Source organism: Leptodactylus fuscus, chromosome 3, assembly GCF_031893055.1.
Source record: "Leptodactylus fuscus isolate aLepFus1 chromosome 3, aLepFus1.hap2, whole genome shotgun sequence".
NCBI lineage: Eukaryota > Metazoa > Chordata > Amphibia > Anura > Leptodactylidae > Leptodactylus > Leptodactylus fuscus.
Window position 1 is genome coordinate 76928093 of NC_134267.1, and position 22625 is coordinate 76950717.

The 22625-nt window shown below is 43.1% G+C and overlaps 1 protein-coding gene across 3 annotated transcripts in view; it reads right to left on the bottom strand.

The window, feature by feature from the left end:
• TBCE (tubulin folding cofactor E) overlaps positions 1–21681 on the bottom strand; it is an 87846-nt gene extending 66165 nt beyond the window's left edge. Inside the window, exons 1-4 of one of the 3 annotated variants that reach the window (XM_075267783.1) lie at positions 13807–13897; positions 13339–13427; positions 5938–6058; positions 3931–4015 (exon numbers count right to left, since the gene is read on the bottom strand). In XM_075267783.1, coding sequence (XP_075123884.1) covers positions 3931–4015; positions 5938–6037 — 185 coding nt within the window. In that variant the 5' untranslated portion in view covers positions 6038–6058; positions 13339–13427; positions 13807–13897. Of the gene's footprint in view, positions 1–3930; positions 4016–5937; positions 6059–13338; positions 13428–13806; positions 13898–21639 lie in introns of those variants that run through there. The other 2 variants (XM_075267784.1, XM_075267782.1) reach the window with 2 other exon arrangements.
• Positions 21682–22625: the final 944 nt, after the last annotated feature.

The window sequence follows — 22625 nt, forward strand, 5'->3', positions numbered from 1 at the left end:
GAAAGAATGAATAGGGCCATGTATCGTGAGATTTTGAGTGCAAACCTCCTTCCATCAGCAAGGGCATTGAAGATGAAACGTGGCTGGGTCTTTCAACATGACAATGATCCAAAGCACACCGCCAGTGCAACGAAGGAATGGCTTTGTAAGAAGCATTTCAAGGTCCTGGAGTGGCCTAGCCAGTCTCCAGATCTCAACCCTATAGAAAACCTTTGGAGGGAGTTGAAAGTCCGTGTTGCCAAGCGACAGCCCCAAAACATCACTGCTCTAGAGGAGATCTGCATGGAGGAATGGGCCAACATACCAACAACAGTGTGTGCCAACCTTGTGAAGACTTACAGAAAATGTTTGACCTCTGTCATTGCCAACAAAGAGTATATAACAAAGTATTGAGATGAAATTTTGTTATTGACCAAATACTTATTTTCCACCATAATTTGAAAATAAATTCTTACAAAATCAGACAATGTGATTTTCTGGATTTGTTTTCTCATTTTGTCTCTCATAGTTGAGGTCTACCTATGATGTAAATTACAGACGCCTCTCATCTTTTTAAGTGGTGGAACTTGCACTATTGGTGACTGACTAAATACTTTTTTGCCCCACTGTAATTCATTATTGGCCTGGAACAGCTAGCACCCGCCCTCATTGAGGGCTGGTATCCCCAAGGGCCAATATATGCGGATACGCCGTAACTGTATCAAAATGTCCGATTTCCAAACCTTGGTGGGGTACTTGCGCTCTAGGTTCAGACGACGGGGTTATCCTGATACAGTGCTGAAAAAAGCATATCATCATGCATTGTCAGTGGACAGGGCGCAATTGTTGAATCCCCGGGTAAGGGAAAGAGATAATGGTGACATACGAATTGTTGCTACGTATGATAAGATAAGATAATCCTTTAATAGTCCCACAGTGGGGAAATTTCAGTATGTTACAGGAGCATAGTAATACAGATACAGGATAATACACAGTAATATATTACAGACGTACACACACATATGCTGAGAAGAGAAGATATACTAGAAGTCCATAGCAGCTAAGGAACAGAAGAAGAAAGAAGGAAGACTTAATAATCATTAGTTTTCTGTGCAGAGTGATCTTCGTTTGGACTGATGTAGATTATACAGCCTGGTCGCGGTTGGAAGGAAGGACTTGTGATAGCGCTCCTTCTCACACTTGGGGTGAAGCAGACGGTCACTTACAGTGCTGTCAAGTGCCATCAAGGTCCCATACATGGGGTGGGATTTTTTCTACCACATGGAGGTCACCACAGACAGCATCCTTCTGTCACCCACCACCTGTACTGGGTCCAGGGGGCTCCCCAGGAAAGAGCTGGCCCTTCTGATCAGCCTGTCAAGTCTATTTCTGTCCATGGTTGATATACTGCTCCCCCAGCAGGCCACACCGAAAAAAATGGCTGAAGCAACCACAGAGTTGAAAAAGACCCTAAGAAGTGGCCCCTGGACTCCGTAGGCCCTCAGCCTCCTGAGCAGGTAGAGTCTGCTGTGGCCCTTTCTGTGCAGCGTCTCCAGGTAATCAGCCCAGTCTAATTTATTATTAGATACTTTTAGGTCGTGACTATCTCAATGCCTGTCCCTTGGATCTCCACCGGGGTCAGAGTACTTCTCCATTTACTAAAGTCCACCACCATCTCCTTGGTCTTCCCAGCATTAATCCTGAGGTGGTTCTGCTGGCACCATTCAACAAAGTCCCGGTTTAAGTCTCTGTATTCCCTATCGTCGCCATCAGTGATGAGGCCTACTATAGCAGAGTCATAGGAGTACTTCTGTAAGTAACAGCTGGATGAGTTGTGCCTAAAGTCAGCAGTGTACAGTGTGAAGAGAAATGGGGCAAGAACTGTACCTTGTGGTGCCCCCGTACTACAGATCACAGTGTCAGACACACAGTCCTGGGCTCTCACATACTGAGGGCGGTTTGTCAGGTAGTCTAGGATCCAGTTAGACCGGTGATGGTTTACACCACCAAGGTTCAGCTTCTCAGGCAGCAGATAACTTAAATCAGCATTTTATTCTTATGCAAATTAGCTGAAAAGGGCCTCAGGGGCGTGTCTTCTCCGGCCAGGGCTGGTTTTCTAGAGCAGAGAATCAAGCCCTAGTAGGAAAAGAAATATCCCTATGGCCCTTTTAAACTAATTTGCAGAGAAATACAATGCGGATTCTCATGTAAATAGAACTGCAATGCAGAATAGGAAAGGAATTTTTGGAAAGTTTAGGAGAAACCCTACAAGGTACTGTTATTAGAATACATATTGAATTCAGCACACTGTCGGCTTTCCAGCGGTATATAAAACCGCATGTGCCCGAGGACATGAAAGGTCCTCTTTAATTACTCATAATTACTGCTTATATTCAATATCCTATGTAATCCACTGTAAATATCTTTCCTGTAGCTCAGAATGCACTATTGTGCATTACCTGCTTAATTGTATGTTTCATACAGATTGTACTATTTACTTGTTTATAAGATATATTATATATGCCTCGCACTTTGTTTGTACCTGTTTTCTTGAAAAAATAAAGAAAACTTTGAAATAAAAAAAAATAAATGCCTGAAGTTTGTCTAGGTTTGGGTTCACAGTACAGTTCAAATCCCCGCATTAAATTACAGTGACCACTCTATTAGCCTCAATTACAACAAACAGAGCAGTCAGAAATAGCGGAATAGGATAAAATGACACTGCGGCTACCGTACAGTTTCTATGACAAGGAGATATTAGCCCTCCGAGTCAGCTAGGGTGAGTAATAGGAACCACTTTGCAGAAACGAATGGCTACTCCCCCACTTCATTTTTTTGCAGAAGCTTTATCAGTATAAAAAGAAGAAGGGGAGAGGTAGGTGGGAGATGATGACTGGGAGAAATGAGTTTCTTAGAGCCAAAGTGAATCAGCTATGAAGCATTTCTGTGGACAGTTAAAACCCTGCAAACAAATTATAGGATATTATTTTAAGGGCCAAAGTAACTGTGATAGGGGTGATATATTATAAAAAATGTGCAAAATGCAGGCCACTCTGCAGGAGGGAAAAAAGGGGAGGGGGAGAGGGAGCAGGTAGGTGAATGGACAGATAAGAGAGGAAAAAAGGTGGTAATTTTACAAGGAGTAATTTTACCTCCCCACTAGAATCTGTCCGAAATGCAGCCGACAGACTCCTCTTTCCGTCAAACCGGTTCACAGATGCATCTACCTTGTGTCAGTCCCTGCACTGGTTGCCCATCCACCACAGAATACAATATGAAATTATCACACTCACCCACAAATCCATCCCTAGCAGTGCATGTCTCTTAATCTCCTACCACGTCACTTTTTACCTCCCTAACGGCATTGTGCATTCTCCCAATTACCTTAGACTTGTATCCTCTGTTATCCGAACATCCCACTCCCATCTCCAAGACTTTTCTTGAGCCACACCTGTGCCCTGGAACGCTTTACCCCAGGTAATCTGATTAATATCCAACTACAGCAGCTTCAAAACTGCCCTAAATTTACATCTGTTTAGTCAGGCTTATCAAATGAACCTACACACACTATACTGATATTTCTTATCCTATTCTATCCTGACCCCTACATCTAGAAGTTACACTGCACTCCTTGCACTTAGTAACTGTTTAATCACAGATACCAGCTGGTGACGGGCTCATACAGCTTCAGTTATATCACTTTACTGAGTAAAAGATGGCTAGACCATTGCTCCGAACAAGTTCTCTGACCTCTTGCGTCTCCCTATTTCCTCATAGAATGTAAGTTCTTGTGAGCAGGGCCCTCATTGCTACTTTTTGATATGTTTTTTTCTCTGTCAAATTGTAATGTATCATACTATCTGTTCATGTGTTCTCTGATTTGTAAAGTGTTGCGGAATATGTTGGCGCTATATAGAATTATTATTAATTATTATTATATAATGTCCTTACCTGCATGTAAAATATCTTTTTCCTTCATGGGAGCCATCATGTTTTCCTCTCAAGGGGTTGTCCCATTCTACTCCAAGCCAAATTCCTAAATATTTAGAGCAACAATATCCCAGTAAGATACACATGAAACAGTTTTATAACTACATACATATAGTTACTATAGTGACGCGTTTTACGTTTAAGGATATCACTCCTGCTCTGACTCCTTCCTTTTCTTCACACCGGTTAATTCGGTTTCATAATTACAATATTCGTGAGGTTAAATCTGCAGTTTCATTTGGACCAAACATATCTGAACTGAAACTGCTATTATACTCTGGAGGGTCTCCTCAGAACCCCAAAGTATAATAAGCGGCGCTCCAGGGAAGGTCATCATACATAAAAAGTGTTACCTTTTCTAGGCTTTTGTTTGATCACCTCCCTTTGGACCTCTGCTTATTGTAATCCAGGATCTGAAGGGACCCCAGAATATAACATCAGTTTCAACTCAGACATCTTTGTTCCAAAGAAAATCTCTCACAAGGTTTGCCCAACACATACTACATATAAAATCATAATTGAGATAAAATGCCTGATTAATCACGATTTTGATTTAGGTCATAATCACCAAGCCCTTCCAGTGACTGCATTCCTATGGAGCCTTCTGCAACTGTGTGCCCTGGGACCCCATCAGGGAATTTGCTCTCCATTGCTTTCCCTTGATGTTGGGTAGACAAGCAACTTTATTGATTCCTACAATAATTCTGGACTATTTGATTAAAAAAAAAAGTACAGCAGTCGGGGATCCCAAACAAAAGTCTCACCCAAAAGAGGAACGACTGATCCATTCAAATCTGACTTTTTGACACCACTCACTACAAGTAAAAGCACCATAATTATTTTTATATTGAACCTACTGAAAGGTTGACTATAAACTAACAGGATACAATTATCTTCATTGTAAGATATCAGCAAAAAATTGAAGGAATCCGGCAACACTCCAAATTCATAAAATGTAACTTTTACTTTTCAATTTTAAAATACATCTTCCAAGTGACAAAAAACATATTAGAAAAAAACCCTTTAAAAAACGCTGCTAACGCGTTTCGAGATATTACATCTCTTCAGAAGAAGGAAAAGGAAGACACAGAGAGGGGTGGGGGCAAGGAAGGGAGGGCATAGGGGTAATAAGACAAAACCCAAAGAAACAAGAAAGCAAAAAACACAATCAGAACAGTATACCTGAATACATTGCTGATGTCACAGAGGGTACAGCAAATACAAGATAAGCAAGTTGCAGAATAAAGAAATATCAGCCACCAGATCCTGCCATGAAAACCATACGGAGCCTCCTGTTACCATGAATCAGTTAAGGGGTCGCAATGGGGCCAACCTGGGACTGCAGGGAAGAAGATACCTTCCTAGCTTCCATATAAGAGAACCAAAGGGACCATTTGGAGCGAAAGCTAGTATAGGTATGATTCCTGTTAGCCAGCATCCGCTCCAAGATAAAAAGTGTGGATTTCCACTGATGGGCGATCATGGACCAAGCCGCCAGCACTATCTGACCCAATACCACCTGCGTCCCTGAGGGGAAAAGACCAGTGTCCAAGAAACAAAGAGCAAGGCCGGAGGAGGGGCCTATAACAAGACCAGCTATGGTGGACATAAAGTTAAATACTGCTGTCCAAAAGGCTAGGATCGGGGGACACTTCCACCATAAATGTATAAAAGACCCCTATATGTAAGATATAGGTGCACAAGAAATCTCCGGTCATGCATAATTCATAGGTTCTAATATTTGTTGTGGTCCAGCTTTACTGCTCTACTATAGAGACATAAAAAAGGTGTACAAATGTATTTCTGCCTGACCAATGACAAAAAAAAAAAAACAACATTGATATGTTAATACTAAATGTTATATATATTGATGAAGATTTCTGGTTAGGAATAAGACAACATCTGTATATGACTTAAGTTCAAGGTTTATAACAAAAGTTTGTTTTTTCAGATTGTGATAATGCATACCTGGAGTAGGTGGCACCATTCCAACATAACACACTGTTGCATACTCCCCATCACAAATTACACGTCGACCAATGGGATCACTCGGAAGAGCTTCTGTCATTTTCGTGAAGATGTTTTAAAACTGGAATATAAATCAAAGAAACCTTCTTAAAACCATACCTAAGTCTGCAACCAACTTTGCATAAATCATTAGTAAGGTATGTGAGGAATAACAATATTTTGGCCGATTATATTACTTGTTTGCTGCATTTTAAGCAGTTTTCCCCTCTGCCATCTCTATTTTCAGTTTTCCCTGAGCTGGTCAGTCAAGCAAATGCAGCCAGCACATGGACATAACAGAGGTGTGTGAATATGCAAAGTTTGTTTAAAAGTAGTCCACAACCTCTCCACAGCATGTTCAGCTGTCACTACCATGTTATGCTTTGTTTTGAGACTTTAGGCCGTGTATCCCCTCCTTTGAATGGAGACCAAAGTCGGACTTGCAGGACTTTGTGTCCGTACAAAAAAATAAGGATACACAACAGACTGCCTCAGACTGCCTTTTTTTTTTTTTTTTTTTTTTTTTTAGAACATTGAGGTCTACGGGAGGCGGATTACAAAATGATTACAATGGATAGTCATCTGTTTGTGGCCGTTTTCCAATCCGTCTTTCACTCTGCGCATGCTCAGAATGAAGAAGGAAAAAGAAAGAAAAACAGATTGTCAAAAATTGATGCAACCTGACAGCAAACAGTCTGTTTTTTGCAAGGACGCCCATTGACTATCAGTCTAAAAAAAAAAACAGATTTGGGGATCCGCAGTGTAACCATGTGGAATCCTTTCTGTACCAAACCATTTTTTTTTTTAATCTTTAAAATGTTTTCAAGGCACACGTGTGAACGAAGCATATTATAGTAATAAATGTGTTATGTGTGTCACTTTTGCATATTTGGTGAAAATAGGTGCAAAATATGAGAACTGATGAATCCAAAGGCTTGTTTTTTGGTGGTCTTAAAGGGATTCTATCATTAGAATCCCTTTTTTTTTTTTTTTAATACTAACACATAGGAATAGTCTTAAGAAAGGCTAGTCTTCTAACACCGCTTACACGAGCATACTGTGCATGCAGTATGCTCGTGTAAGTGGCCACAAAGAAAAGTCTGCACGAAGCCCAATGGCAGAGCCAACTATGCATGCCTAGGATTTAGAAGACCACTGCTGGAAGAGGACAACGTCGAAGAGACGTTCCAGAAGAATATGAGGCGGCGCCGGAGATTTTTCAAGCAGCCATGCCCCCAGTGTTGTTTGAGCGCTGAAAATGCCTACAGTGCTGCGAGAAAAATCATTTGCATACCAACGAAAACCGGGAATATCTAACGAACGGCATCGCGGAGAAGACTTCTAAAGGTAGGAGAAGAATAGCCTTTCTTAAGGCTATTACTATGTGTTAGTATTAAAAAAAATGGATTCTAATAGAATCCCTTTAAGAACAATTAATAAAAAATTACTTGACATGCAGAACCATATCTTTTGGACTATAAGACACACTTTTTTGCAAGAAAAAAAATCTTCACAACCAAATACAGCAATGCAAAGACTGTGAAAAAACGAGGGATCTCCAACATCAGTAGCAGTTCTCAGCAAACAAGGGCAATTCTAGAAATTAAAGAGGTTTGCCAGGGTAAAACTTTTTTTGTTAAATTAGGCCGGGGGAAGTGAATAAACAAACAAACATAAAAACATACTCATCTGTAACCAGTGCTCTGGTGCCTCTCAAAGTGGTCTGATCCTGCTACTTTGATGTTTTCTTGCGACAGAACTCCTCACCAGCTGTGACATTCTGGGTCCCTTTCCTTAAGCTGCCGATTGGCATCAGTGGTCATGTGCAGTGGACATGAAGAAAACACCGCCAGAAGAAAACATCAGAGCAGCAGGTCCAGACTACACTGGGAGGCACCGGAGCTGGGAGCAAGTGAGAATGTTTTTTTTCCTCACCCTGGCCTAATTGGAAAAAAAAAAAAATTATCTGAGGCTCGGATCACATCTGTGCATGAAAAATGCAGAGAGAAATGCTCTGCAAGAAGTGCTTTTCTCTCTGCATTTTTCACCCTTTTCGGATGGAAACCGAACGGAAACCAGTCTATGGGAGCCACAGGTTTCCTAAGGTAACCGCTTCCTTATGTGGATTAGGTTTCCGTTTGGGGGGGGGGGGGGTTACAAGCGGATCCCCCGAACGGAAACCCATGTGCAGATATGAACCAAGCCTTAAAGGGATTCTACCACTAAAACACTTTTTTTTCTAGTTACCACGTCGGAATAGCCTTTAAAAAGGCTATTCGTCTCTTACCTGTGGAAGTGCTCTCCGTCGCGCCGTTCGTTCAAAATACCGGTTTGTACCGGTATGCTAATGAGTTCTCTCGCAGCGATGGGGGCGTCCCCATCGCAGGAGCAGCGATGGGGGCGTCCCCATTGCAGCTCGAAAACTGACCGGAGCGCCGCCTCTCTGGTCTTCGGTGTCCTCCCTTTGCTTCTTCAGCGTACTGTCGGACGCCTGCGCAGTACGCTCTGTTCGACGAAGATTGCCGAACGTACTGCGCATGCGCGAAATTGCGATCCCAGCCATAGTGCGGGCACCGAACTTTCACGCATGCGCAGTACGTTCGGCAATCTTTGCGCAGGCGTCCGACAGACGCTGAAGAGGCAAGGGGAGGACACCGAAGACCGGAGAGGCGGCGCTGCGGTGAGTTTTCGAGCTGCAATGGGGACGCCCCCATCGCTGCGAGAGAACTCATTAGCATACCGGTACAAACCGGTATTTTGAACGAACGGCGCGGCGGAGAGCACTTCTACAGGTAAGAGACGAATAGCCTTTTTAAAGGCTATTCCGACGTGGTAACTAGAAAAAAAAGTGTTTTAGTGGTAGAATCCCTTTAAAGAACCCCTTTAAAATATATTGACAACATTTAAAAAGCACCAAATCATGGATATAAAGTAAAATGCAAATCTGTCTTCCATGATGTAATTAAATGAAAGAAATTTTTTGAGAGAAGTCCTCAGTAGTTGATACCTTTTTTAATGGCTAACTTAAAAAGTTTTTTGATGACATATCAAGCTTTCGAGACTACAAGGATATTTTTTCTTATACATGATGTAATTAGGAAGACAGTTCCTCAGTCATGCAGCCCAATAGAGGGCGCTATCTGAGGATATGCAAATCTGTCTTCCATTATGTAATTAGGAAGACAGTGTCTCAGTCATGCAACCCAAAAGAGGTCGCTCCCTTTAACAACATGCCCGACCTTCCCAGAGTCCTTTGCTGCAATGCAATGATGTGGGATTTTACCAAGTAACAGTCTCTCAGTAAAATCCCACATCATTGCATTGCAGCAAAGGCCTCTGGGAAGGTCGGGCATGATGTTAAACGGAGCGCCCTCTATTGGGCTGCATGACTGAGGCACTGTCTTCCTAATTACATCATGGAAGACAGATTTGCATATTCTTCCCATGTTCCTTTGCACAGTGGAGCGCAAAATGGCTTAATAAGACTCCACACACCTAAATGGTGGTCTTTCCCTAAGGAGTGACGATATCTCCTACAAATATGCTGTATAGCTTACAAACCTAAAGATAGAAAACACCAAGAAAAGGACCAACATATATAAGGAAGTTTCCAAGATCAATACAATAACACATAGATCATATATTGTTCAATCTTAGTAGAGTCACGTCCCCCTTGGTGCCTATATTGGGTCTTATGTTAACGGAGAACTGTTGGAAGGGTATTGGGGTCCTCGAACAACTGAGTGGGAGACTAAGATCCACATAGGATAGGCACCCTGTTAAACTTTATCCATCTCTCCCTATGCCTCAATAACTTCCACTTTTATAAGGGTTACACAAGTTCACCATATTAAAAAAAAAAAGAAAACTTAACTTCTACACTATCACTGACCTGATGTCCATTTCATGCTTGAGTTACCAAGACTAAGAAAAATATATAGACCCCCTGTATGGAAGGTACAACTTGCACAGGAAAAGATTATACCGCAGCCCTAAATAAAAGATGCTGTTTCATGACTATTTATTTAGTAACAAAATGGCACTGAAAGAGCCAGGCATTAGATACACATGATCAGAGGTGTGACTAGAAGCTCCTGCATCCAAACGCAATAATAGGGTGTTACGTACAAGCATTCCTAGCATACAACACAGGTGTGGTTGTTAGGGGTCGACTCCACTCACTTATTCTTTCAATCACCCCTCACTCAGGCTGCAAAAAGAGCGTAAGTCACACCCCAACACAGGCCACACAACCCAAATACATGCTGTCACCACCAGTGATTTACTGTTTCATTGGAGACCTCGCTTGCATATACACTCCAAAAAGGTAATGGGTTAATAGAGTATACACAAAGCAGCAGGTGAAGATTCTTACCTAATGACCCCTTTCGCAACCTTAGCATACCAGTAATGACACCGACTCCTAATACTTCTGATTACAATGGAAGATTAAATTAGTATTATAGCCAGGTGCGTATTATGGTCCGGAAAAAATGGTAAGGGTTTTTCTGGGAGTTGCATATTGATGACTTAGCTTTAGAATAGGTTACCAATTTCTGATCAGTGGGGGTCTCATACTGGTTAACCCCAAACATCAGCTACTTTAAGCTAAAATTCCACCGAACCTGTGATGATAAAGCTGGGATTCTCTCAACTCATAATCACAACCCAATCCCTCTCTAAACTAATGCTTGTGGGACATAAAATACACCTACAATAAACTGTCCACATCAGGTTTCTACATCAGTATCTCATTCTCTGGAGTTTTATTAAAGGTGCATTCAAATGCTGGCAGTATGTTTTCTAGATGCTAGTAGTACTAATACGCAACTGTACAGGAGCAGGGGGACATCAGTTATTTGCATCATTAGAAACGCCCCCATCATGGGTGGGCGTCACTACTTCATTTAATAATTTAAAAGTTTAACTTTATTCTGTTTTCATTAGGTGTGAGCTGGGATATGAACCCAAGACACATAGCACTCATGGCTGGTACTATACTGACTGAGCTACAAACTCTACATATTATACTCTTCCCTGTATAATATACAGTCAACAAGGCACAAGTTTTACGTGGACCATAACAGCTTATCTGATACATAGTAGAAAGGGCAATATCTATGAAATAAGAGAGGAGAGGCAATTAATAAGCCTCTAGAGTACGGAAGTACCAATCTACTCTTTAAATACTTAAATGTGATTGATTCTCATCATGAAGTTCCAAAGAAAGGCACAATTACCATTAAACTGGTCGCACCGAGTAAGGGGGACGGGGGGTGGGGGTAAGTGATAAGCATTGTGTGTATCAGGGTATACACCAAACCTAGATCTTATGAAGGAAAAGGTCAGCAGTAGAGATGAGCGAGTACTGTTCGGATCAGCCGATCCGAACAGCACGCAAGCATTGAAATGAATGGACGTAGCCGGCACGCGGGGGGTTAAATCGGCTGGCCGGCGTCAAAGCGGAAGTACCAGGTGCTTCCATTCATTTCAATGCGTGCGTGCCGGCGTGCGTGATCCGAACAGTACTCGCTCATCTCTAGTCAGCAGTCCAAAAAGAGGTTACCGGTACTTTCTACTGGTATTTTAGTGGTTCTGCAAATGCGACATGGCAACCAAAAACTACCAACCAAAAGCTAAAATAAACATGGCAACCAAAAGCTAAAATAAACAGTATTGTGTATGGGGCCATAGAAATCAATGGGATCAGAGTGCTAGCTGTGAAAAACACAGCTAGCACACTGACTGTGCACGCGGTTGTGTGCATGAGGTCTTAGACTCATTGCAGATGGCTGTGGCCACGATCAGTGGTTCTATCCGCGTATTTCACAGATAGCACACTGGCTCAATAATTTTTATGGGCCCATACACATGACCGTGAATTACATGGTCCTGTGTGCAGGTCAACAGTCCTGGCCGCAAAATACCTAACAGGTCCTATTCCTGTCCTATTTTATGGCCCTTGCTTCTGTGGCTTCTATTCATTTAATGAAAGGGGTCGCGGAAGCACAGCCAGCACAAGGGTGACAACGGCGTGTCCCCTGCGGCCAGCAGCACACGGTCGTTAGCAACCAGCCTTAGAAGATTTGTAAGATTAATAACGTCCAAAATAAATTTAAGGTTGATTAATGATGCCAATAAAAAGCAGAGATATGGTAGATAATATTTATGAATGTATTTGTGTGGTAGGACTGTTTGAAAAGCAGAGTGTTTCACATTTTGAAAATTGCTAATTTTTTCTAAATTTCCCTTTTTATTTTTTTTAATAAATAAAAACAAAAAAATATTGATCAAAGTTTACTATGTGAAGAAAAAAAATCTCAAAATCACTTGGGTAAGTTAGAGTCTCAAAGTTAGGCTGCTTTGACACATCAGTGTTTGATCAGTGATTTTCATCAGTGATTGTGTACCAAAACTAGGAGCGGGTTACAAACACAGAACAGGTACAAATATTTCTATTACACCGAATCTCTGTGTAGTCTCCAATCCTAATTTTGGCTCACAATCACTGAAAAAAATCACTGACCAAACACTGCAGTGTGAAAGCAGCCACATGCTCAGGTAAAGTACACAGTAGTTTTGAAAAACAGGGTCCACGGGTTTCCTTTAGGTAAAGACTTTATAATTAGAGATGAGCGAACACTGTTCGGATCAGTCGATCCGAACAGCACGCACCCATAGAAATGAATGGAAGCACCTTTGACGCTGACTTTGCCGGCGGCCGGCCGGCGTCACAGGTGCTTCCATTCATTTCTATGGGTGCGTGCTGTTTGGATCGGCTGATCCGAACAGTGTTCGCTCATCTCTATTTATAATGCATATAAGTTTCCGTTTGGGGGGGAAGGAGTGGGGATCCCCAAGTGGGCTCCCCTAATGCAGTTGTGAACTGAGCCTTACAAAATAACTTGCACATCTTTTGCTCCAATGAGGCTTGTGCCAAAATTCATTAGTTTTCTGGCCTAAAGCTGATAAAGCATTTCCCTTATTATATTATGTAACATTTTGACCTCAGACTTGTCTGTTCTGGTCTTCACAGGCAGCAACAGTCTCTAACCTCCACTGGTGTGACCCGTAAAACATATTTGGGGGAAACAAAATACATTATCATTGGGAAATCACTTTAGGCCAAGGCCCCACGTTGTAGAAACGCAGCTTTTTTTTTGTTGCAGATTTTGCTGCGGTTTTTTGAGCCAAGACCAGGAGTGAATTGAGCAGAAGTTAGAAGTATAAGAACTTTCCATACATTTCCCATTCCTTTTGTAACTATTCTTGGCTTTGGCTCAAAAAACCACAACAAAATCTGCAACAAAAAAAGCTGCGTTTCTGCAACGTGGGGCCTCAGCCTTAGTGTTCTGTCCTGACCTTCTACTGGATCCGAAGGAGGCTCTTCTTATGGTGATGTGATACATACAACGGAGAACAGTTTGCTTCACGCTGGTTATATAAGGCCACTATGCGACACAAGAAATAAGGGAAATTATTACCACAAGCCCCAACACATCCATTACAGCCTGGCTAGTCTTTGTTCTTAGACCACCTGTCACACAGCTTTACTATAATAAGAAGATATACATTGTACACCTGAACGAGTAACCAAAATAAAAGTGATGTTTATAAGGCAAGCCAGCAGTGTAGCAGCCTACAGCACACGCAGCAGAACGATGCTTTCATGCTTATGTTTCAATGTACTTGTTGTCATGTGCACATAAAGATATTCTGATTGAAAAAAAAAAAAAAGTGACACACTGCAGGAAGCTGCCCGGCTGGCAGCCGCGTAACAGCAGCTGCCCCCGGCGCCATGCCAGTACACTGCCGATATATTGCACCCACCAGTTACAACGCGACTAAGCAACACACGAAATCAGCAATGAATAGTACACATTTTGACTTCCGGGTCTTCCGGGGCTTGAGCGTCATTACATCACGAACGTCAAGTGGAGGGTTCCGCCCTCTAATTACTAGTAATAAACTCTCCACGTTGGAGCATGAGCGAGGCTGCTGGCTATAGAAAAAGCCTCCATCATGCCACCTACTGGCCAGATTATGTATAACAGTATCTGAATTATATTAGACAATTTCTTCAGTCTTTTACTAGACTTATTTCAAGATTTTGCACAGGATTATACGGCACATAACACAACAATGACACCTAGTGGACTTGTTTGATATTTTCTCAGCAGGCTCTTAGGGTCCATTCACACGGAGTAACGTGAGGCGTTTTTTGTGCTTATTTTGTGCTTATTTTTACGGCCGTAAAAAGACGTTTCCATTGAGTTCTATAGTAAAATATGCCTGTTACTATAGAACTCAATGGAAACGTCTTTTTACGGCCGTAAAAATAAGCACAAAATAAGCACAAAAAAAACGCCTCGCGTTACTCCGTGTGAATGGACCCTTAGACTATGTGTTGATATTCACCTTCTATGTTTATTGACGATGATCATTGTTAAGATAAGATAATCCTTTAGGGTGCATTCACACGGAGTAACGTGCCGCGTGATGTGGCACGTATACGGCGTGTGAGACTTTGAGCACGTGGATTGTATACGCCGCGTTATTTTGCGGCCGCAAAATTACGGCCGCAAAATAACGTGGCGTATACGATGCAGGCTCCCATTGAAATCAATGGGAGCGAATACAGCGCTCAAAATCTCACACGGCGTATACGTGCCAGGTCACGCGGTCACCCTAATAGTCTCACAATGGGGAAATTTCAGTGATACAGTTTCATAGATGGTACAAGCCACATCTTGTGTTTCTATTTGTATGAACCTTACTTCTGATGCATTTGTATATATTCCAATATATATTTTTACATATATATGCCATTTCAGTGTCTATTGACGGTCACAAAAACAAAACGTCACTTTGTCAATTAATAAAACTCAGCTGAATCATTGATCCTTAGTAGTGCCGTGATCCCTTTTATTTCTATATTGGTGAATGGATTGGAACTCCATTCGAGCACCCTTACCATTGAGTACGAGCATACCATATCAGCATACTATCACCTTACCATTGAGTACAACTTGCACCCTTTTTATACCAACTGCAACAATATCACAGCCAAACTATAAACCTAGATGGAGCATGGAGACCTGTGTACAGGGATCAACTCCCATTTGCCACTCTAACATAATATCAAGGTTATTACAAAATAGAAGGAAGATAATAACAATGAAGTTACCTGACATCATAAGGAATCAATGATGCATGATTTAATAGCTAGACAAGACAGCAGAAACTAAAAACCCAAAACACTATTTTCCTATACAGCTGGTTAAAAATATGAAACTTAAGACCATCAGCACCAGATGCCAAGCAACTATAACACAATTTCCAGTTTTAACCAATATCCAACTGTGCATTTTAATAAAAAGAATAAACTTTTCTTGGTAGTGTTACAGGGACTGTGGTCTACAGTTGCAGTTTCAGTTCCCCCTTCAATTAATTTATTTTTCTCTTTCCTAAAGGAAGGTAAAAGGAGACAAATTGCTTAATATGAGAGTTTGTGGATTGGTCTTTTCACCTTTTTCAGCCAGCAATGTCTTCAAGGTGATCTATGTCATGAACTTTAGAGATTCCATAGTGGCCCCTGTACAGAGTATTATGCCCCATAGTGACCCCTGCATACAGTATTATGCCCTATAGTGGCCTCTACACACAGTATTATCCCCCATAGTGGCCCTTGCACACAGTATTATGCCCATAGTGGCCCTTGCACACAGTATTATCCCCCATAGTGGCCCCTGCACACAGTATTATGCCCCATAGTGGCCCCTGCACACAGTATTATGCCCCATAGTGGCCCTTGCACACAGTATTATGCCCCATAGTGACCCCTGATCACAGTATTATGCCCCATAGTGGCCCCTGCACACAGTATTATGTCCCATAGTGGCCCCTGCACATAGCATTATTCCCTACTGTGTACACCCATGAATAATTATTATACTCTAGGGTCTTTTCAGACCCCAGAGTATAATAATCGGAGACCCAGGGGGGGGGATACAAACATAAAAAACACTGTCACTTACCTATCCCTGCTGCAGTCCTTGATGGTGTCGGCCATCTTCAATTACGCCCAGGACGTCACATGACCCGGGACGCAGGCCCCGATCATGTGACGTCAGGGACGTCACACAGCTAGGCTCGAAGCCTGTCTGGACCCGGAAAGGTAAGTAACAATGTTTTTTACGTTCTCTTATCTCTCCTGGGCCTCCAATCATTATACTCAAGGGTCTGAAAAGACTCCTGAGTATAATAATAGTCTTTGTGGGGCTCGCGGCGTCACATACCGATCCCGACCACTGCCAGGATCGGTAAGTAAACAGGGCCCGTTACTGTCTGGAGTAACTCCAGCCGGTAACAGCCTTTAAAAAAAAAAAAAAAAACCCATGCAGCGGTAGCGGCTGTCGCCGGGACCCTAATGTCTCGGGCCCTGTGGCAGCCACTACCGCTGCTACCCCTGTAAACCTTGCAAACGAAAACTACTACTGTATGTCTTACTTTCGGGGGGTTCCTTATATTAGGCAATTCAACTAAAACCCCTGCTATGTCTTACTTTCGGGGGATGACTTATTTTCAGGAAAACAAGGTATATAGTGCACTGAGATATCTGTTAATTAAGACCCTTATACTATTTTTGCCATTTGTAGAATATTATTATAAAAATGTTCGAACTATCTCAATCGTATATCCTCCTGCTACGATTACAAAAGGTATTTAAAGGGACTCTATCAGCAAAATTATGCTGATAGAGCCCCACATATGCGTGAATAGACTTTAAAAAGGCTACTCAGGCACTGGTAAAATTATATTAAACTACCCCCCCTCCCCCATTTTAAAATAAAACCCTAAAAAAGAATATGTTGTACTTACCGCATTCAGGGTCCGACGGCATCTTCAGCCACGCCTCCTCTTCCAGCGATGTCCTCGGGTCCCGTCTTCCTCCGGCGCTCGAAAACTGCCATTGATAAATAATGTTGCGGGTGCATGCGCAGTAACAGTAGTAGTAGGACTTCGCTGGAAGAGGAGGCGTGACTGAAGATGCCGTCGGACCCTGAATGCCCGCCCACCGTGCACGATAGATAAGTACAACATATTCTTTTTTAGGGTTTTATTTTAAACTGGGGAGGGGGGGGGATAGTTTAATATAATTTTACCGGTGCCTGAATAGCCTTTTTAAAGGCTATTCACGCATATGTGGGGCTCTATCAGCATAATTTTGCTGATAGAGCAGGGGTTATCTGGTTTCTACTAATGATGGCATATGCAGACATCCTGTACCAAGACTGTGTGGCTTCTGATAACAATTAACTGTAGCAGTGTGTTTTAGTACTGCAGCGGTGACCCACTGAAGTCTATGGGACAGCACAGCACTACCTACACCTGCCGCTACTGATGGTACAGAGAGTGAGATGCACAGTCTTGGTACAGAGGATCTGCAGTGGTCCCTGGTATCAGACCCTCGTAGATGTAACATTAATAGTCATTCCCAAGGATAGGTCATCAATAGTAGAAAGTGGATCACTCAGTCAGATTATCCTCAGCAATAGACAGGAAACTGCCCTGTGCTCCAGTACTGATACTAACAATGGGGAAATTTACCGTTGTACTTTAGGCTAGACTTGTTGTGGTCTGATAGATTGTTGGATGCATTAGAAGTAAACTTAACAAGAGCTAAAGATCCAGACCCAGTATGTGAGTGTACCCTCCATTATTCCCATATATCCTGTTGTACCAATGCCTAGATGGTTTAGGTGAATTGACATGACATGACAGGGCTCTCACTCCGGTAATAAAACAACTGTGAGAAGGTTACATGTCATTTCAGAAATCTCAGTAAAGGTGGAAATATGCTTTAGAAATGATCAGCACTGAATGCTATTGGTCAGATACTGATCACGTGACCAGGGCCATGCATGCAGCCAAAGCAATATTAACCCTTGAACTGAGGTTGTCAGTTGAGTGTGACAGTTGTCGACTGGTGATGGAGGAGATGTCTGCTGGACCAGGGCAGAGCAAAGTGATGGAAGACAAAGAAATTATTATTTTGGATACCTCGGAAGAGGAGAAAACATCTGTGAATCTATGGATATATCTGAAGAAAGTGCCTGTTGAACGAAACTAGAGCAAGAAGACACACATACTCTTCTCACAATTCATGTTTAGATTACCAACAAAAGGTTGCAACGTATCCAACTGCATAGTTATACAGTAGAATATGTCATCCATAGGATCTCACTGTACAGCATAACATACTGTGCGGTATTTTTTTTTTTTACTTTTACCTTTCTATAAAATTCATATTCACTCATTCGATTACATAATTTCATACTTTTTTTTTGCTATTCAGTAGCTACTAATGTGTTTACAATGATGTTCTGCAGCAGCTGAGGTTCAGTAGAAGCTCAAGTGTATATTATGATGTTTTGCAGCAGTTGTGGTGTGTAAAGTTATGTTCTGTACCTGTCAAAATGTTTATAATGAGGCTAAAGAGGACCTTTCATGTCCTCATGAAAGTGCGGTTTTATACACCTCTAGAAAGCTGACAATGCTCTAACGGCACCAATATCTCCTCCACCAGGGCACTGAGTTCAGCACACTGTCAGCTTTCTAGTGGTATATAAAACCACACTTTCATGAGGGAATGAAGTTCTGCAGCAGCTGAGCTGTCCTTAATAAGTTTTATTAACAGCTAACATGTATTATAATGTTCTATAGAATCTCAGGAGAATATAATGAGGTTCTGCAGCAGCTGAAATGTGTATAATGAGATTTATTAGCAAACAAGTTATAATGTTCTGTTTTAGCTGAGGTGTATATAATGCTCCCCACTGGTTTCTAGACTCCTCAGTGGCCCACAGACAAATAATAATGCTCCCTAGTAACCTCAAGGCCAGTAGTTATACTCCCTAGTGGCCCCCAGGCAAGCAGTAATATTCTCCAGTAGCCCTCAGACAAGTAATAATGTCTACCAAACAAGTAATAACGCCCCCAGTGGTCTTCAGACAAATGGTAATGCTCCCAGTGGGCCCAGATAAGTAATAGTGGCACTAGTCAATAATTAATGTCCCCCACTGGGTCTCCCCGACCCTCGCCCATATTATGAAGCTTCCCTACTACAGAGAGTATTAGATTGGTGCCGCCACTCTTCCTTCAAGCAGTGGATCTCCTTGGAGGGCTCCTTTTCAAGCCTCCCTCTTCACCTGCTCCCCTGGTTGGACTTGGCTACCCCCCCCTTCCCTAAGCTCGCATCCCACTATTGGGCCCACCCTTAAGGTGTGCAGGGCACTCTTCCACAGGGAGTGGCTCTCCCCCTCTCCCATCCTGGGCAACCCCGCCTTTCCGGCGGGACTCTCCCCAGGCCCGTTCCAGCGCTGGCGTGATGCTGGTATGCAAAGTCATGCATTTCTGCTCCAGAGGCAACTGGCGTTCACATGGGGACCTCCTTGTGGACCCTAACCTCCCCTCTTTGGGCCCTTAGCGGCTTTTGCAGCTATGTCATTTTCTTTCCTCGCTGCCCAGCCCCGAGGGCTTTGACAGACCCCTCACGGGCTTTGAAAAGGCTTGTGCTGGTTCTGGCCTCCTCAGACACTCCCTGTCAGAGTTGTACATGCTTCTGATCTCCCCTCCTCCAGGCCACAGACCCCCATTTCCTGTGAAAATGGGAGGTGGACTTGGACTTGTCCTTTTTGGACTCACAATGCGCCATGGTCCTAGAGCTCGCTCACAAGAGCTCTGTGGCCTGTAAGTACCAGAAGGCAGGTTACAAGATACTTACCAGGTGGTACCATGTCCCATCTAAGTTGCATAGGTTCTTCCTGTCCTCCTCTCCGATGTGTTGGCGCTGTGGTACGGAGGAGGGGACACTTTTGCACATCTTCTGGGGCTGCTCCGCGCTGAAAGACTTTTGGGATGATGTTCATCGGCTGCTCTCCCAAATCTTCCAGTCTTTTTTTTTGCTCCGCCTCTCGGACATTCCTCTCCAGGCCTATCGCCAATCAGCGATGAGACACATGGTTAACGCCGTTAGGGCGTATATCCCGGCGCTCTGGAAGTCAACCAACCCGCCCTCTCTCCATCATGGGCTCCACAAAGTTGAAGACATTCAGAGTATGGAGGGTCTCACGGCGCCTATCAGGGATGCTTGGGAGGCGTTCATGGAGGCCTGGACGCCCTGGATTCTTTTCCAGGGGTCTCGGCCTTACAGGGATGTTATGGGCTGAGGCCTAGTGATCAATTGGCTTTCCTGGTGTCGGGGGTCGTAGTCCCCCGCCCTCTTTCTTTCTCCCTTTTTTTTTCTTTCCTCTTTCTTTCCTTCTCTCTTTTCTTTCTTTTTCTTGTTTGCTGGACAGTATCGGGGTATCCTATTAGTTTTCTGCATTTTTGCTGCCTTTTATTGGTATTGTCTACTCTATACTATTTCGCTTACAGCCCCATTACGGGTTTTTGAGCCCATCTGCTTTATTGTTATGTGAAGTTTTTGTTGTATGCCTGTTTGCTGTTATTTAGTTATAAATAAAGAATTTATAAAAAAAATAATAATAATGATTTCCCCCAGTAGCTCCCTAACAACTAATAATGTCCCCCTGTGGCCCCCTGATCAGTAATAGTGACCCCCTGTCAAATAATAATGTCCCCCAGGGGCTCCCTGACAACTAATAATGTTCTCCAATGGCCCACTAACAACTAAAAATGTCCCCCAGTGGCCCCCATATAACTAATAATGTCCCCCAGTTGCTCCCTGACAACCAATAGTGTTCCCCAGTGGCCCCCTGACAAATAGTAATGCTCTCCAGTGGACCCCTGACAACTAAATATGTGCCCTAGTGGCCCCCAGATAACTAACTACTAGTGTGATATAATGTTCTGTATTAGCTGAAGTGTTTGTAATGAAGTTCTGCAGAAGCTGAGGTGTGAGCTATAATGTTCTGTAATAGCTGAAGTGTTTGTAATGAGGTTCTGCAGCAGATAAGGTGTGTGCTATAGTGTTCTGTATTAGCTGAAGTCTTTGTAATGAGGTTCTGCAGTAGCCGAGGTGTGTGCTAAAATCTTCTGTATTAGCTGAAGTGCTTATAATGAGGTTCTGCAGCAGCTGAGGTGTATACTATAATGTTCTGTATTAGCTAAAGTGTTTGTAATGAGGTTCTGCAGCAGCTGAGATGTGAGTTATAATGTTCTGTAATAGCTGAATAACTAAAAATGTGCCCTAGTGGCCCCCATGCAAGTAATAATGTACTTCAGTGGCCCTTAGACACGTAGTATTGTCCCCTAGATAACTCATAATATGCCCCACTGGCTCCCTGACAATTAATACTGTCACCCAGTTCCCCCTTACAACTAATAGTGGCCCCCTGGCAACTAACAATGTCCCCCTGACAATTAACAATGTCCCACAGTGACCCCCTGACAACTAATAATGTCCCCCAGTGGCCCCCTGACAACTAACAATGTCCCACAGTGACCCCCTGACAACTAACAATGTCCCACAGTGACCCCCTGACAACTAACAATGTCTCACAGTGACCCCCTGACAACTAACATCACCCCAGTGACCCCCTGACAACTAATAACGTCCCCCCAGTGGTCCCTTGACAACTAACAATGTCCCACACTGACCCCACACTGTAGTAGTGCTATATAAATATAAAAACAAACCCCATTTAGCCATCCTCAGTCCTTGGAGCTCTGTGATCCTCCTGCTCTGCAGATTGATGGAGCGGGTCTTCAGCAGACATCACTAGCTGATACCTGAGTAATACAGGAGGAAGCTAAAGGCCTGCTGCATCATTCTATTCAACCACATCGGCCGATGTACAGTAGTTATAGGGAACAAAAAACAATAAATATTCCCAAAACAATGCCATTAATTTGTCCCAAATTATTCTTTATTTAATCAGTATCCATAATGACATATACTCAATCATGAGATATAAAGCTTCAGAACAGTGGCGTAACTAGGAATGGCGGGGCCCCGTGGCGAACTTTTGACATGGGCCCCCCCCCCAAAACCGACGCCGAAGACCTCAACCGACCCCCTCCTCAGAACTCTATTATGTCCCTTAGTAAGCCCTGCACACAATATTAACCCCAATAGTGTCCCCTGCACACAGTATTAACCCCAATAGTGTCCCCTGCACACAGTATTAACCCCAATAGTGACCCCTGCACACAGTATTATGTCCCACTGTGGACATCCATAAACAATTATTATACTCTGGGGTCTTTTCAGACCCCAGAGTATAATAATCGGAGACCCGGGGGAATAAAAACATTTAAAAAAAAACCAGTTGCTTATCTGTGCCCGGCTCCTAGGCTGTCGGCTGCCGCTCTTGTCCTGCATTAATGACGTCGGATGTCACATGACCCGGGAAGCAGACCCGGGTCATGTGACATCAGAGACGTCAGACACGAATGAGGGAGGCCGGAGGCAGGATCGTGGAGAGGTAAGTAACAGTGTTTGTTATGTTCCTTACGTCTCCCGGTCCGCTGATCATTATACTCGGGGGTCTGCAAAGACCCCGAGTATAATGATAGTGTTTGTGGGGCCCGCGGTGTCACTTGCTGATCCCGGCCCAGCCAGGATCGGCAAGTGAATGGGGCCCGTAACGGACTATTTAAAAAAAAAAAAAACGCAGCGGTAG